The sequence below is a fragment of the Lynx rufus genome, unplaced genomic scaffold (assembly GCF_022079265.1).
Source record: "Lynx rufus isolate CCGP_SWC_20201006 ecotype Redwood Valley unplaced genomic scaffold, mLynRuf1.p SCAF_3, whole genome shotgun sequence".
NCBI lineage: Eukaryota > Metazoa > Chordata > Mammalia > Carnivora > Felidae > Lynx > Lynx rufus.
Genome location: NW_025814845.1, coordinates 18399769 through 18414904, shown reverse-complemented (window position 1 = coordinate 18414904; position 15136 = coordinate 18399769). Strand labels below are relative to the sequence as shown.

The 15136-nt window shown below is 42.6% G+C and overlaps 3 protein-coding genes across 4 annotated transcripts in view; 2 read left to right on the top strand and 1 right to left on the bottom strand.

Moving 5' to 3' along the window:
- The window catches only part of TBC1D19 (TBC1 domain family member 19), a 145761-nt gene that overhangs the window by 50041 nt on the left and 80584 nt on the right, over window positions 1-15136 (bottom strand). The window contains exon 13 of the mRNA XM_047092207.1: window positions 13809-13871. Within this exon, the coding sequence (XP_046948163.1) occupies window positions 13809-13871 (63 nt within the window). The remainder of the gene's footprint in view (window positions 1-13808; window positions 13872-15136) is intronic.
- On the top strand, window positions 5164-5451 carry LOC124521019 (small ubiquitin-related modifier 2-like). Of its 2 annotated transcripts, XM_047092206.1 has the most exons (2): window positions 5164-5334; window positions 5389-5451. In XM_047092206.1, the coding sequence occupies exons 1-2, from the start codon at window positions 5164-5166 to the stop codon at window positions 5449-5451; spliced, it is 234 nt and encodes a 77-aa protein (XP_046948162.1). The 2 variants fall into 2 exon arrangements, with proteins under 2 accessions (XP_046948162.1, XP_046948161.1); XM_047092205.1 differs by having other exon boundaries at window positions 5164-5451.
- LOC124521018 (endogenous retrovirus group PABLB member 1 Env polyprotein-like) lies at window positions 7634-9055 on the top strand. The gene has a single exon (XM_047092204.1). It carries the CDS (start codon window positions 7634-7636, stop codon window positions 9053-9055), a length of 1422 nt encoding a protein of 473 aa, XP_046948160.1.

The window sequence follows — 15136 nt, the reverse complement described above, 5'->3', positions numbered from 1 at the left end:
CTCAGCTCTGAAGAAAAGGGATGCATGTTCCTCCCCGCTGAAAGGTGTTCTTAGGCAAATAAGGGCCAAGGGAAGTATCACAGATTATTTGAGATAGATAGTGGTCCCATAGAAACCACTCCCTCCTACTACAGTAGTTTTTGGCTCGCCCCAGGAAGCACACAGGTGGATTGGTCATCCAGGGCTCTGAGCCCCCATGGTGGTTCTGGGCTGCCACTGGGAGAAACCAAAGCAGAAAAGAGTGGAAGATAGGCCCGCGGCTGATCCACATTCGATCCACGTTCAATCCACAACAGGTTTTTTCCTAGAATAGAGTCCAAATCGTCTCTCCATCTCTCTCTTTTTCTCGCTCACTTGCTCGCTCTCTTTTCCACTGCTGGGTGGATGTCTCCTCGTGGCAATTCTGGGATGCTGGAATGGTGTTGGGGACTGGTAGCCAATCCCGCTGAGGACCCAAATCTTAGAATAAAGAAGTGGTCCTGGTGCCCCCAGTTGCACTGGGTTTTCCGCTTATAGGGATGACACATGGCAGGCTGGTCACTGCCACGTGGATGTCTCCTTGTTGGATGGGGGAGGAGACATGTGGCAAGCTGGAATCTTTTGCACCCTCTTGCTCACTATGCCTGACCCTATCACTCTGCTATACCTCTTTCTACCCCTCTGAATTTTCTCCTTTTTTGCCCTTTAAATTGTTCTCCTTGCCACTACATAACTATATTCTCTGACCATAGTATTCTGTATTAGTGGGCTTCCCTATCCTTAAGAGATGATTTTTCCCCTTTTGGTTTCTAGGAAACTCCATGACTTCTATCCTACTCATTAGGCTGGGGCCACTGTGGCCAATGACTCCATGCTCTGCCTTAGATCTCTGGCATTGTGAACAACACTTTCCTAGAATCTTATCCTCCCTTTGCCCCAGCCTGACTCCTTGATTATGGTCCTCAAAGGGGGCAACAGTGAGCATTCTAACGGATTCCCTGTTAGGATGTCTGTTACATAATTAGGCACACTTTATGCTGGATAGGTTGAAAAAGAAGAAGTTAATATTCTATTGTAATGAGGCTTGGCCCCAATGTCCACTTGGGAGACCAAGAAATGTGGCCAGCAAATGGGACTTTGGATTACAATACCATTTTACAGCTTGATTTATATTGTAAGAGGGAAGGGAAATGGGATGAAGTGCCTTCTGTGTTACCCTTTATGGTCCTGTATCACGATCCCAAAGGACAATATAAAGGCTGCATGGCCCCAATTCCTAAATCAGCAGAGGCACCTGACATCATGGAACTGACTCTGGTGTTTGATCTGACTTGGGGGAACCTACAGATCTTATTATTGTCTCATTGTGGCGCTGTAGAGAAGGGAATGAGACCATGTATAGTTAAGCCAGTTATTTTGATAAGGGGAAGTAACTCAAGGAAAGGATGAAAACCCAGCTCTCGTTGGAGCCTCTCTGGAGGTCCTCTGGTGGAGACTTTCCAGAAGTATACTCATACAGACCCCATTTCTCTGGAAGAGCAGTCATTGTGGGTTGTGCATTCATCCTGCAATCTGCAGCAGACATAAGGAGAAAATTACAGAAGGCAATTATTGGGTCCCAAACTCCTAGGAACCAACTGTTGAATACGGCTTTTGCCATCTTTAATAACAGAGACAGGTCAGAGAAGGAGGATGAATTTGTCCAAAATAAATGCCATGCCCAGCTTTTGGCCATGGCATTGGGGAATGCTGCACTCCAGGATCACTTCACCTGGAAGCCTGTGAGGCCAGAGTCTGGCAAAGTCTCACAAAAAGCCAGGCCCCAATCAAGGTGCCTTCTGTAAGATGGACGGCCACTGGAGAAAGGATCATTCCCACCTCAAAAGGAAGATGGGTCCAGTCCCAAAACCTCTATTGGCCAAAGTTATGGAGGACTGAAGGGGCCCAACCTCTCCTATGGCTCATCCCCGACATCTCAACATAACATATCAGGAGCCAGGAGCCTCGGGTGATCTCTCATGTGGCAAGTAAGGAAATTTAATTTTTATTGGACATAGGAGCCACTTACTCTGTCCTGACTCAACACAATGGGCTTCTGTCCCAGCACTCTTGTACAGTTACTGGAATAGATAGATGGCAACAGGTGAGACCATTTACTTGTCTACTAGCTTGTGGCATGGACTCGCTCTTGCTCTCACAAAGCTTTCTCCGGATAGCTAAGTGCCTTGCTCCTTTACCGGGGAGTGGCTTCCTTGCTAAGCCACAAACTGCCATCCAAATAGGACTGACAGAACCAAATGCAGAGAAAACAAAGCTTATAACGATGAAGACGCCTAGACAGGCCAGTGGGAAATAACATTTATGTGTCAGATAGTATACCACGCCATACTGCAATCAGAATAATACCTGATGCAATGGGAAACAGAAGTTCCTGGCAGAGCCAGTAATATTTCACCCGTTCTTATCTCCCTAAGACCACATGTAGAATATCCTTGGAAAAGGCAAAGACCAGAGACACAAAAAGGTATTTGGCCTCTGATTAAGAAATTTTTGAGGGGTGCCTGGGTGGCTCAGTCGATTAAGCATCTGATTTTGGCTTAGGTCATGATCTCACAGCTCAAGGGTCCGAGCCCCGTGTGAGGCTCTGTGCTGACAGCTCAGAGCCTGGAGCCTGTTTCAGATTCCACGTCTCCCTCTCTCTCTGCCCCTCCCCTGCTTGTGCTCTGTCTCTCTCTCTCAAAAATAAACATTAAAATTTTTTTTTTAGGGGCGCCTGGGTGGCGCAGTCGGTTAAGCGTCCGACTTCAGCCAGGTCACGATCTCGCGGTCCGTGAGTTCGAGCCCCGCGTCGGGCTCTGGGCTGATGGCTCAGAGCCTGGAGCCTGTTTCCGATTCTGTGTCTCCCTCTCTCTCTGCCCCTCCCCCGTTCATGCTCTGTCTCTCTCTGTCCCAAAAATAAATAAACGTTGAAAAAAAAAATAAAAAAAAAATTTTTTTTTAAAAAGAAAAATTTGAAATATGGATTATTAACCCTTCGTCAGTCACCCCGCAATACCGCCATTCTATTAGTTAAGAAGCCAAATGGGGTGAAATGCTTTATCCAGGATTTATGGTCTCTAACCCTTATACTATACTGACTCCAGTTCCTCCAGATACAAACTAGTTTATGATCTTAGATTTAAAGATTGTGTGCTTTCTTCTGCACACGAGAACACCCTGACTCCAATCTTTTTGTTTCCACATGGACTACCCCTGATACTTGTGAGATTTCCCAGTTGACCTGGACAGGGCTGCCTCAGGGCTTCTGAGACAGCCCGAATTTGTTGGGAGCACTTTATTTTTTTTTTTTATTTTATATATGAAATTTATTGTCAAATTGGTTTCCATACAACACCCAGTGCTCATCCCAAAAGGTGCCCTCTTCAATACCCATCACCCACCCTCCCCTCCCTCCCACCCCCCATCAACACTTTAAAAAGGGAACTAGGGGATTTACAACTGATTAATGGAATGCTGCTTCAACGTGTGGATGATACATTGACTGCCAGCCCAACAGGAGGATTCTGACGAAAACACAATCCTCACCCTTAACTTTTTAGGACAGCGGGGGTACAGAGTGTCTCCCCAGAAAGCCCAGGCTTCTAAGGAAAAGGTTCAACATGCGGGCTACGTTCTCACTCCAGAGGCACGGACGTGGATGAGCCCAGGACAGAAAACTGGCCATATTTGAGTATATGTATATTTGTATATTTGTATATTTGTATATCAAAACTGTATATTTGAGTACCTCAAACCAAAAGGCAGTTAAGAGCCTTCTTAGGCATGGTAGCTTTTTGTTGCATTTGGATTCCCGGGGTTGGCCTTATGGCCAAACTCCTTTATTGAGCATTACAAGGAAGTGAGTTAGAACCCCTGGAATGGAATGATGACTGCCACCAAGCCTTCAAAGGTCTGAAGAAAAAAAAAATGCTGAGCACTGCTCCTGTCTTGGGGCTCCCAAACCTGGGAAAGCCCTTCACCTTACGTGTGTGAGAAAGGAGAGGAAGAGCCTTGGGCGTCCTAACTCCTAACTCAAAACTCAGACCTGTTGCTAGACCAGTGGCTTATTTCCCCAAACAGTTAGATCTGGTAGCAGAAAGCTGGCCAGGATGTTTATGAGCAGTGGCTGTGACTGCCCCGCTAGCTGGAGAAGCTAGCAACTTTATGCTAGGACAACATCTGGATGTCATGATCCCACATCAAGTCCAAGGGGTTTTAGAGATCAGGACATGAATGGTTACGAGGAGGGAGATTTTTGAGGTATCAAGCCCTCCTCCTTGACACCCCTGATGTAACTAACCCTCAGGTTGTGTCAAGGTTTCAACCTAGTTACTCTATTACCCGATGAAGGCAAGCAGGGGCTTCCAATCTATACCTGTGTGGATATTACAGAACAAGTGTATTCAAGCCGGCCTCATTTAAAGAACAAAACTTTGTCCAACCCAGAGGCTGAATGGCCTCCAGACAGAAGGAGCTTTATGCATGAGGGAACCAGAAAAACCAGGTAGGCTATTATCAGCCGATAGGGTATGACCGAGGCAAAAGACTTCAGCACAAAAGCCCAAACTAATTGCTTTAATCCGAGCGCTACAACTATGTAAAGAGTTAAGTATATATACTGCTTCTAAATATGGCTTCTTAATACTTCATGCTCATGCAGCCATCTGCAAAGAATGGGGACTATTAAATTCAAAAGGCTCCCCTATAAAACACAAAGAGAAAATGTTTAACATGATTAGGGGCTATACGGCTTCGTTAGGAGATGGCAGCTGTGTACTATAAAGGACACCAAACAGACCAAACCACGATGAGTAAAGGAAACAATTTTGCGGATAGACTAGCAAGAGTGGCGGCAAGGAAGGAAGAGCTTGCTACACGGGTCTTAGCTCTAATTCCAGAAAACTCCTCTGCAAGAAATAAGCCCAAACTATACTCCCTCTGAGGCTCAATGCGCCTCACAGAGGGATCTGAAATGGATTCAAAGGGAAGGTATATATTGAATAACATGTATGTACTCCCCAAGGCATCGCAATGGAAAATAATTAAGCCTTCTTCCGCCACTCCCGGTGCTGCTTGTGTGCTCGCTCAGTGTGGACACAGTACCTCTTTGGGGAAGCGGCAGCTGAGGGGACGCCGGCGCTCTCCATGGCCAACGAAAAGCCCAAGCAAGAAGTCACGACTAAGAACAATGATCATATTAATTTGAAGGTGGCAGGGCAGGATGGTTCTGTGGTGTACTTTAAGATTAAGAGGCATACGCTACTCAGTAAACTGATGAAAGCCTACTGTGAGCGGCAGGGTTTGTCAAGGAGGCAGGTCAGGTTCCGATTCGATGGGCACCCGATCAAGGAAACGGACACGCCTGCACAGCTGGAAATGGAGGACGAAGACACAATTGATGTGTTCCAGCAGCAGACAGGAGGTGGCTACTAAACAGGGATCCTGCCACTTTACTCTAGAACTCGGTTCCTCCAGACCAAGAAGATAGGCTCAATTAGAAAACCACAATTCGGTTCTACCACATCATGACTACTACAGTACAGCTTTCTCTGTTCCTTCATTTTCCCTTCCCCGTTCCTTTATTGTACATAGAGCAACTGTGTATGTGCACAACCACATTGCATTTGTTTTTAACTAAACGGTCAATGGTATGTTTTGACTGACATCAAGTGGGGAAAAATACTGGTTCCGTGAAAATATCCCTTTTCTCCATTAGTAGCATGCTCCTTCAGCTCTTATCTTTATATTCGAGTAAGTTGTTTTGCTCTCGTGGTTTAACAAAAAAAGAACAACATAAAAATCTTTGCCCACGATCGTGCGATCGAAGAATTTTAATGCCTTTTATTTGTGATTGTGAAAGCAGTGATAATTTTATAACTTTTTTTGTATGTAGGTATTACATGTAGGGCAATCTGTCTCTAAGTAGGGATAAACTACTCTAAAAGAAATGGATCCTAGGGGCGCCTGGGTGGCTCAGTGGGTTGAGCTTCTGACTTTGGCTCAGGGCATGATCTCACGGTCCGTGAGTTCAAGCCCCACATCGGGCTCTTTGCTGACAGCTCGAAGCCTGGAGCCTGTTTCGGGTTCTGTGTCTCCCTCTCTCTGACCCTCCCCCGTTGATGCTCTGTCTCTCTGTGTCTCAAAAATAAACACTAAAAAAATTTTTTTTAAAGAAATGGATCCTAGATAGTTTTCCCTTCAAGTCAAGGCATCTTGTTGTTTAAATAAACTTCTTGTTTAAAATGAAAAAAAAAAGAATTAAGCAAATACATGACTCCACCCACTTTGGTGGAGACACTATGGAAAATCTATTGCATCAAGTATTCAGAGGAAAGAATCTAACCAAGACTACAAGAAAAGTTACCAGAGCATGTGAGATTTGTGTCAAAAATGACCCAAGGTCCAATCCTATGCCTTTCCTCTTGATTAAGCCATTTGAACATACAAACACTTACCCTGGGGAAGACTGGCAAATTGACTTCACTCAAATGCCACCCTATCTGGGATATAAGTATCTGTTGGTTTATGTGAGTATATTTACAGGGTGGGTAGAGGCCTTCCCTGTAGGATAGAAAGAGCTTTAGAGGTTTCTAAGACCTTTTTGAAGAGGTGCCTGCGTGGCTCAGTCGGTTAAGTGACTTCAAATCGGGTCGTGATCTCACAGTTCGTGAGTTTGAGCCCTGCATCGGGCTCTCTGTTGTCAGCACAGAGCCTGCTTCAGATCCTCTGCCTCCCTCTCTCTGCCCCTCCCCAGCTTTCGCTCTCTCTCTCTCAAAACTAAACAAATATTAAAAAAAAAAAAAAAAAAAAAGACCTCATTAAAGGAAGTCATACCTAGGTTTGGACTTCTCCAGAATCTGCAAAGTGGTAATGGCCCCTCTTTTGCTGCTAAAATAACACAACAATTATCAGTGACTCTAGGGATCTGCTATCAACTCCATGCCTCATGTAGGCCTCAATCCTCAGGAAAAGTGGACAAAACGAACCATATCCTTAAACGAACTCAGGCAAAACTCTGTCAAGGAACTCGTGAAACATGGTAACAGATGTTACTGATGCTTTGCTAAGTGGTTCCAAGGAGGAGTCTTAAATTGGGCCCCTTTAAATTAAAATATGGAAGACCTTTTCTCACTGCAGCTCTATGGTTTGCTGAGGAAACCAACCAAATTTTAAAATATATTAGTAGTCTGGGTAAAGTACTAGTCTCTCCAAAAGCATGGAAATAAAATACTTCCATATCCCACTGAAGACAAGCAGTCTGTGCCAATACTAGCAGGAAGGGGGTCAACTGAAGATCAGCTCGAACCATGGTGGGAAGGGCCCTGTGAAGTTTGACTCAGCACCCCCACAGCAGTAGAGTCAAACTATCTCCAGCTGGGTTCACTTGTCCAGAATCAAACCTATCTCTCCTGAGTCTTTACAGGAGCCAACTTTGATACCGCTTCCAAGGGAAGAAGGAGACACATATGCCTGTGAGTCTGTCAACGATTTAAAATATCTTTTCAAGAATATACCTGCTGCAGTGTCTACCTGAAGCTCCTAGCACCTACCCATTCCTGAGAACCCGAGGAAAAACCCCAAGTTGCTGCTCTGAAGGACCAATAAGTAAGGCTCGATGAAGCTTTTAAAATCTTTCACTTTTCTCAGTTTACTCTTTCCGTATCTAGCTCTAGGGAAATTAAACGGCCCCAATTTATTTTTGCAATGGGCTCAAAACTACGCTGATAAGTTACAGAAAAGTTCCTGCTGGATTTGTGGCCTCCTCCCTTTATCCAGCACCTCAGGCCTCCCTTGGTGGGTTTCTCCTTTGCAAGGCACAGACTGGCATTACTTATGCCAATACATAGAAGATATGGTTTTCAGCCCAAATACGAGCATATATAGTGACATCTCTATCACTAACAGAAAGGTTTCTTATTGGCCTATGGTAAATACCACCTGGAATTCTCCAGGCCATGAAAGACCTTTTTCCTACACCCAGACTGCCAAAATCATGAATGAATATGCCAACGCTAATATTGAAAATAAACAAGCATTGTGGGGAACAATTAAGCCTAACAATATGAGATATACTGATGATGGCTATTTTCAAGTATGGGATGAATTTATGTGGCTTACTCCTACCATAGGTCACTTAAATCAGAGAGCTCTTTTGTGTTGGGAGCAAAGAAATCATACCTATGATGCCTGGCCTAACAGTACCCGTGAATTAGGATGGCTCTCCCAAAGAGACTGTACCCATACCATTGTTTTACAAGCAACTGACTGGTTTGCCACTGACTGGTTCAGACGGCCAAGCATCAGGTGGTTGGCGCCTAATGGAACTCAGTGGCTGTGTGGCGCAAATTTGTGGCCCTGGCTACCTCCTGGATGGATAGGGCGCTGTACCCTGGGCTTTCCCTGGATGCAAGGGAGTTGGCATAAAGAAATACCGAAGCCTGCAAATTATCCCTATCTACTTCATCGCTGGACACGGTCAGTCTTCCACTGGTATGATCACCTGTTAAGTATTTTCGTGCCTCAACTGGGAATAGAAGACATAATATGGCATGTAGAGGCCCTCACAAACTATACCACAAAAGCCCTTAATGATTCTATGCGGGGACTGTCGCTGTTAAATTCTGAAGTTACATTAATGAGAAAGGCTGTATTACAAAACAGGATGGCCTTAGACATACTCACAGCAGCTCAGGGAGGAACCTGTGCTATCGTTAAAACTGAATGCTGCGTATACATCCCAGATAGCTCAGCTAACATATCCGAAGTTTTGGCTGACATGCGCACCCAAATTGAAGCAATGTCTGACGCCTCTGGTTCCCTCAATGATTGGATTTCTTCCTGGTCTAGTGGAGGTATATGGGCTTGGTGGAAAAAACTTCTTTTACTAGCAATAGCAGTAGTTATGCTAGCGTTTTTTCTCTGCTGTGGGGGCTACTGTTGTTGCATGCTCTGCATGAATATGTCAGAAAAATTATCAGAACGGGTGCTCTTTAGGAGCCATTTTATTCCCAGGTTGAAGCCTCACGTACACCTTTGACAATCCACAACTAGGGGCCCTTCATTTAATTGGGATTTTTATACCTCCCAGTAGGTAGGGTCTTCGATCCCTTTCAGCCTGAAGAAGCTACAGAAGACGAGACCTTCACCCTTCAACACCCCTTAAGAAAAAGGAGGATAAAAATCCCATAGCAGGCAATGAGACAAGGAAACCGAAGGGATACCATGACAAAAAAGTTGGTTTTCTTTTTCATTTTGCTTCTTTTCGGGCTTCTGTTCTTGCTAGGACCTGCCCTGCCTTAATGTATGTCCTCCTTGTAAGGCACAGAGTTAATGATTTCTTTGGAGTCTTCTAGCACAATACATAACATCTAAGGAGTGACCAGGCGAGGCCATTATGTGCATATGCCAGACCACTGTCACTGAACACCTTGATGCCAAGACCCCCCCGGCTCCATGGAATAAGTGATTTATGCTGGTCGCCTAGACCCTGTCTTCGTTCTGACCGGTTTGGGGATGCCTGAGAAGACATGTGCACCAGATCCCAGTCGTCAATAAAACCCAAGGCCCCAAGCAAAGACTCCCTCTTTTCCTTTCTGAGTCTCGCAGACACTCCGTGTGTATCTGCTCTCTCTCTCTCCCTTCAATAAACTCTGCTTTCACCTCCTGCTGGCTTGTGTTTGATTTCCATCCTGTGTGAAGCCAGGGACCCTCTTGGCTTATCCTGTGGGACCCCTTCTGGGTCCTCAGGCCCAGGCTGCCTGCATTAATATGAACTTATACATAAAAAAATCCTGAGGGGCGCCTGGGTGGCACAGTCGGTTAAGCGTCCGACTTCAGCCAGGTCACGATATCGCGGTCCGGGAGTTTGAGCCCCGCGTCAGGCTCTGGGCTGATGGCTCAGAGCCTGGAGCCTGTTTCCCATTCTGTGTCTCCCTCTCTCTCTGCCCCTCCCCCGTTCATGCTCTGTCTCTCTCTGTCCCAAAAAATAAATAAACGTTGAAAAAAAAATTAAAAAAAAAAATCCTGAAGACTCCACCAAACACCACTAGCGCTAACTAATCAACCAATTTGATAAAGTTGCAGGAAACAGAAACCAACATAGAGAAAACAGCTGCATTTCTATACACTAGGAACAAAGCATCCGAAAACAATAAGGAAAACAATCCCATTTACATTAATATCCAAAACAATAAAATACTAAAGAATAAATTTAACCAAGTGGATGAAAGATCTGTACACCGGTTAGATTTTGATGAACGAAACTGCAGAAGACACAAATGAAAAAATACCCCTAATTCATCAGAAGAAATAACATTGTTAAAATGTCCTATTACCAAAAGCCATCTATAGATGCAATGTCATCCCTGTCAAAATTCCAATGGCATTTTTTACAGAAATAGAAAAACCAATCCTAAAACTAGTATAGAATAGCCAAAGCAATCTTGAGAAAGAACAACAAAGCTGGAGGCATTACACTTCCTGATTTCAAACTATACTTCAAAGCTACAATAATCAAAACCATATGGTACTGGCATAAAAACAGACACATAGGCCAATGGAAGAGAATCAAGAGCACAGAAGTAGATCCCTATATATTTGACAAGGGAGCCAAGAATATTCAATGCAGAAAGGTTAGTACTTCAAAAAATGGTGCTGGGAAACCAGATAATCACAATGCAGAATGAAATTGGACCCTACCTCATGTCATTCACAAAAGTGAACTTAAAATGGATGAAAGACTTAAATTTAAGACTTGAACCATAAAACGCATAGAAGAAACAGGGAGGGGCATCTGGGTGGCCCCGTTGGATAAGCGTCCGACTTCGGCTCAGGTCATGATCTCACGGTTTGTGAGTTCGAGCCCCGAACTGGGCTCTGCACTAACAGCGTGGAGCCTGCTTGGGATTCTCTCTCTCTTCCTCTCTCTCTGCCCCTCCCCTGCTCACTCTCACTCTCACTCTCAAAAATAAAGAAACTTAAAAAATACATATATGGAGAAAATCTCCTTGACATTGGTTGTGGCAGTGATTTCCTGGATATGATGCCAAAAGCACAAGGAACAAAAGCAAAAATAAATGAGACTCCATCAGAGCTGAGTTTGCTTACTTATTTGTTTACTGACTTGGTTGGAATATTTTATTGACGCTTATTTCTCTCCAGTGTGCAACCTCTGATGTATCTTAGAGGGCACAGTCTTGCGTGGACAGTCACTCCTCGATGACACAGGTTTTAGCACGGTTCTCCTTAATGGTCTCTTTCTCTGACCCCTCTGCTAAGCTTTCTGCTCCTATTGGTATCACAACCACATGTTAGGCTCTACTGATTGACAGGTGATTGCTCTATTGTTTTTAACAACATCCTGAGGCATAAATCGTACCAGTCTGATCCCATTGAATTTTGAATCCTTTACAGAAGTCATTTTTGAGGCCAGTCTTTGAAACATGTTTCAACCCCAGCAAGACTTTTCTTAGCTGTCTCTTTCTCTGTTTCTCTGGTAAACGAGGTGGCTTCTGGTTTAGCTAGTTGCTCGTATGAAGTTAATTGCCTCCTCTTAATCGTCTATCATTAAAATCTCCATTGTTTTAGAGAACCCCATCAGGCTTGCACTTTCCCACATTCCATTTTTTTTTAATGTGAGAGAGGGAGAGAGAGAGAGAGAGAGAGAGACTCTCCCCCCAGTAACCTCTGGTTGGGGACAGGAACGTCTGGTGTTCTCAGCTTGCCTCTCCCAGTGAGGAACTGCCACTCCATGAGCAAACCGGGACGAGGGCAGTGGGGACCCAGTATATTCAGCCTGTTGAGAGCAGGTAGCGTATTTGGAGCCGAGGCCTGCCTGAGAGTGGAGGCTAGGTGGAAGAAGGGAGCCTCTGACTTCTTGCCAGCAATATTCTGGAAGTTCGCATCTGCAACAAAGAGCTAAAGGATATGAGAAAAACTGGCCACCTACACTTTCTGTAGAGACACTGTAGCCCTTGACTGGAAGTTAGAGGGGAAGGTAACCCCGTCTTCTAGGTCACGCTCAGATGAACTGAAGCTTCTGTCACGTTGATCTGGGGGCAAGGGGAGGCAGAGAGCATGTCATGGCTCAAGTGACAGAGACGGTTCTTACTGGGATTTAGTAGCCTTTCTTGAATCTTTTTTTTTTTTTTCTGACTTGATGTATTACCTTAGGACTGTCTTCAGATACCTTAAATCTTTTTTAAAACATTTATTTATTTTGAGACAGAGAGAGAGAATGCGCAGGGGAGGGACAGGGAGAGAGAGAATCCCACACTGTCAGCGCAGACGCAGGCTTGACCCCACAAACCGTGAGATCACGACCTGAGCCGAAATCAGGAGTAAGACACTTAACAGACGCCCCTAAATATTTTTGTTCCTAAGATAATTTTCACTAGTTAGGGTTTTTCTGCTGGCGATGGTTCCATGGAGCTCCTTATGCTGCCATTCCAAAAGTGATCATATCCACTCAATTTTCTTAAGGTTAGAGGTTGTCAGTAAAATAACGTTAATATATAAACGAATCATTAACTTTACCTGTATATTTGAAATTTTACTGATTACTAACAATTAGGCACTGGGGTACATATCAGTCACATAAGTAAATACATTCAGACTTTTGTGTTTTCTGAATTTTAATACCTATTTTTATATTAAAATGCAACTTTAGATCTTTATTTTTTATCACATATTTGAAATCATTAAAGTTCTCTTAAAATTATTTTTAGGTTATTACAAATATTAATTTTATAAATGAAGTCTTTGGATTTCAGTTCTGGGAATGAATACTTAATTAAAACTTGAGAAATTCTTACTTAACTCTATCTTTTTCTTTTTTTTAAATTTTTTTTTTTTTCAACGTTTATTTTTATTTTTGGGACAGAGAGAGACAGAGCATGAACGGGGGAGGGGCAGAGAGAGAGGGAGACACAGAATGGGAAACAGGCTCCAGGCTCTGAGCCATCAGCCCAGAGCCTGACGCGGGGCTCGAACTCACGGACCGCGAGATCGTGACCTGGCTGAAGTCGGACGCTTAACCGACTGCGCCACCCAGGCGCCCCAACTCTATCTTTTTCTTAAACAGATGCACACTACCACCACTATCATCGACAGAAATCTGCTAATCCAAACAGCTGGAACTGATTTATATTTAACCAAGCTGATATTACTATGTGAAAACTAGATATCTTCTCCATGGCATTTATTTTGACACTCAAAATCAAATTATTAATATAGATGTGTGATCTTTAAAAAAAACAAAGAATATCATCTAGGCAATTCTATATCATGACTTCTTTTCTACCTATAATAAGATGTTTTAATTTCACTGGATATAAAAAAGACTTAGGTAAGGACCCGAACATCTACAACATCAGCATGTGAGGTGATCAAAGAGTAATCAAGACACTTCAAACTGACTTCAAAACGTTTAATTATTTATTCAATACTTTTAACAGAAAAGTATCATGTAAAATGTTGTTTCTAAACACCGTGGGACGGCTTCAGCATGAATGTGACCCCTAGGTTAAGAATCTGTGCCTGTACCTGTCCTTGTGCTAGCAGATAGGACCAAAACAAACAGTCCACGCACTCACTTGAGAACTCTTACTCTCCCACCCAATCCCACATAAGAAAAAAAGTTAACCTGATTCTAAACTTAACGACATTTGATAAAAAAATGAACATGGCTTGGATTTTGGCAGAATTCAGCTAACAACAGAGAATTCAGCTAAAGTATGCTGAGTTAGAGCACTTAAAACAAGAACATTAGATGCTTTGATTTTTCAACTTACCTGATATAAATAGTCTTCAAATACAAAATAATAATCATCATTGCTTGCTGTCAACTTCACATCCTATAATTAAAGGTAGAGAGTCTTGAAAAGAACCTAAAGGTATAGGTCTATAGTACTATGATATAAATGCAATATCTAGAAACAATACTGTAATGATCTTACTTATGTATGATGATAAATGTCTCACTCAGATTTCATCATTGCTATAAATATACTTTATATGTACTTTATAAGTAATTTATACTTATAAGTATATAAGTATACTTTATATACTTTATACATATACTAATATATGTGACACATAATTACACCTCAAATTGCTTACAACCTTTTAGGTTCCATTAGTAATTCCTTATTATTTATTTCAATATTTATCTTCTTTAAATCTAATATTTAATCTTATTTAAATCTAGTATTTAAGTGTCTTAATGTTGGAAAAACAGATACAATCATAACATCCAAAAGTAATCATAACAATCTGGCCCGAAATTAGTTCCCAAATCATCCTCTACTGTTCAAGTTTACATTCTTGACATTCCCTTGAAATACCAAACATCTTCCACCCCTTTGTGATTATTCATTTGCAAGTCATTGCATATTACCCACCAAACAAATGTTTATCTTCAAGAAGTCTATAGTTTTACCAGCAAGAATACACACACAGTAAAAATATGGGAACAGTGACAAAGAAATATTAAAGAAATCCAAGATAATATTGCTCAGTCTACAAATTTCAACCAGGCTGTTGAGCAAAGGATCCATTAAGGGAGGAGGAAATGGGTCATGGATGCCTCTGGAAGGCGTGAATGCGCTCTAAGTCTAGAAAAAGTTAATTATAAAGACACAAATTAAGAGGAAAGAAAGAGGCTAGTCTTCTAAGTCAGAAGACAACATGGGCAGAGGGGATGATATTGCCCCTAAGGGGGTGAGAATTAGTTCTCGGAAGCCAAAAAGTTTTACATATTATAATGGTTTATGGACCTCCAAAGCTTGTCTCTGTCCAACAAAATTTTATTCTTTGGTATTTAATTTTTTTATATTAGAGCAAAATTAATGTTTTCTCTTTAGGGAGTTGATGATGAAGAAAAGGTTGAGAAACACTGGTATAAACTGGTATAGTAAATGATGGAAAACTATAGAAGGTGTGGCTACCACACAACTTTTGTGGGAAAAAAAAATATAGTACAGAGAGAACCACTTAATAATTTAGCTTAGGGAAGGTTTGATGATGTTCCAAATTTAGTGCTGCCTTGTTCCATTCATTCCTTTAACCACTAACATAATCTTACTTTATTTTCTGATAGATTAAAAATTAGTGTTTGCCA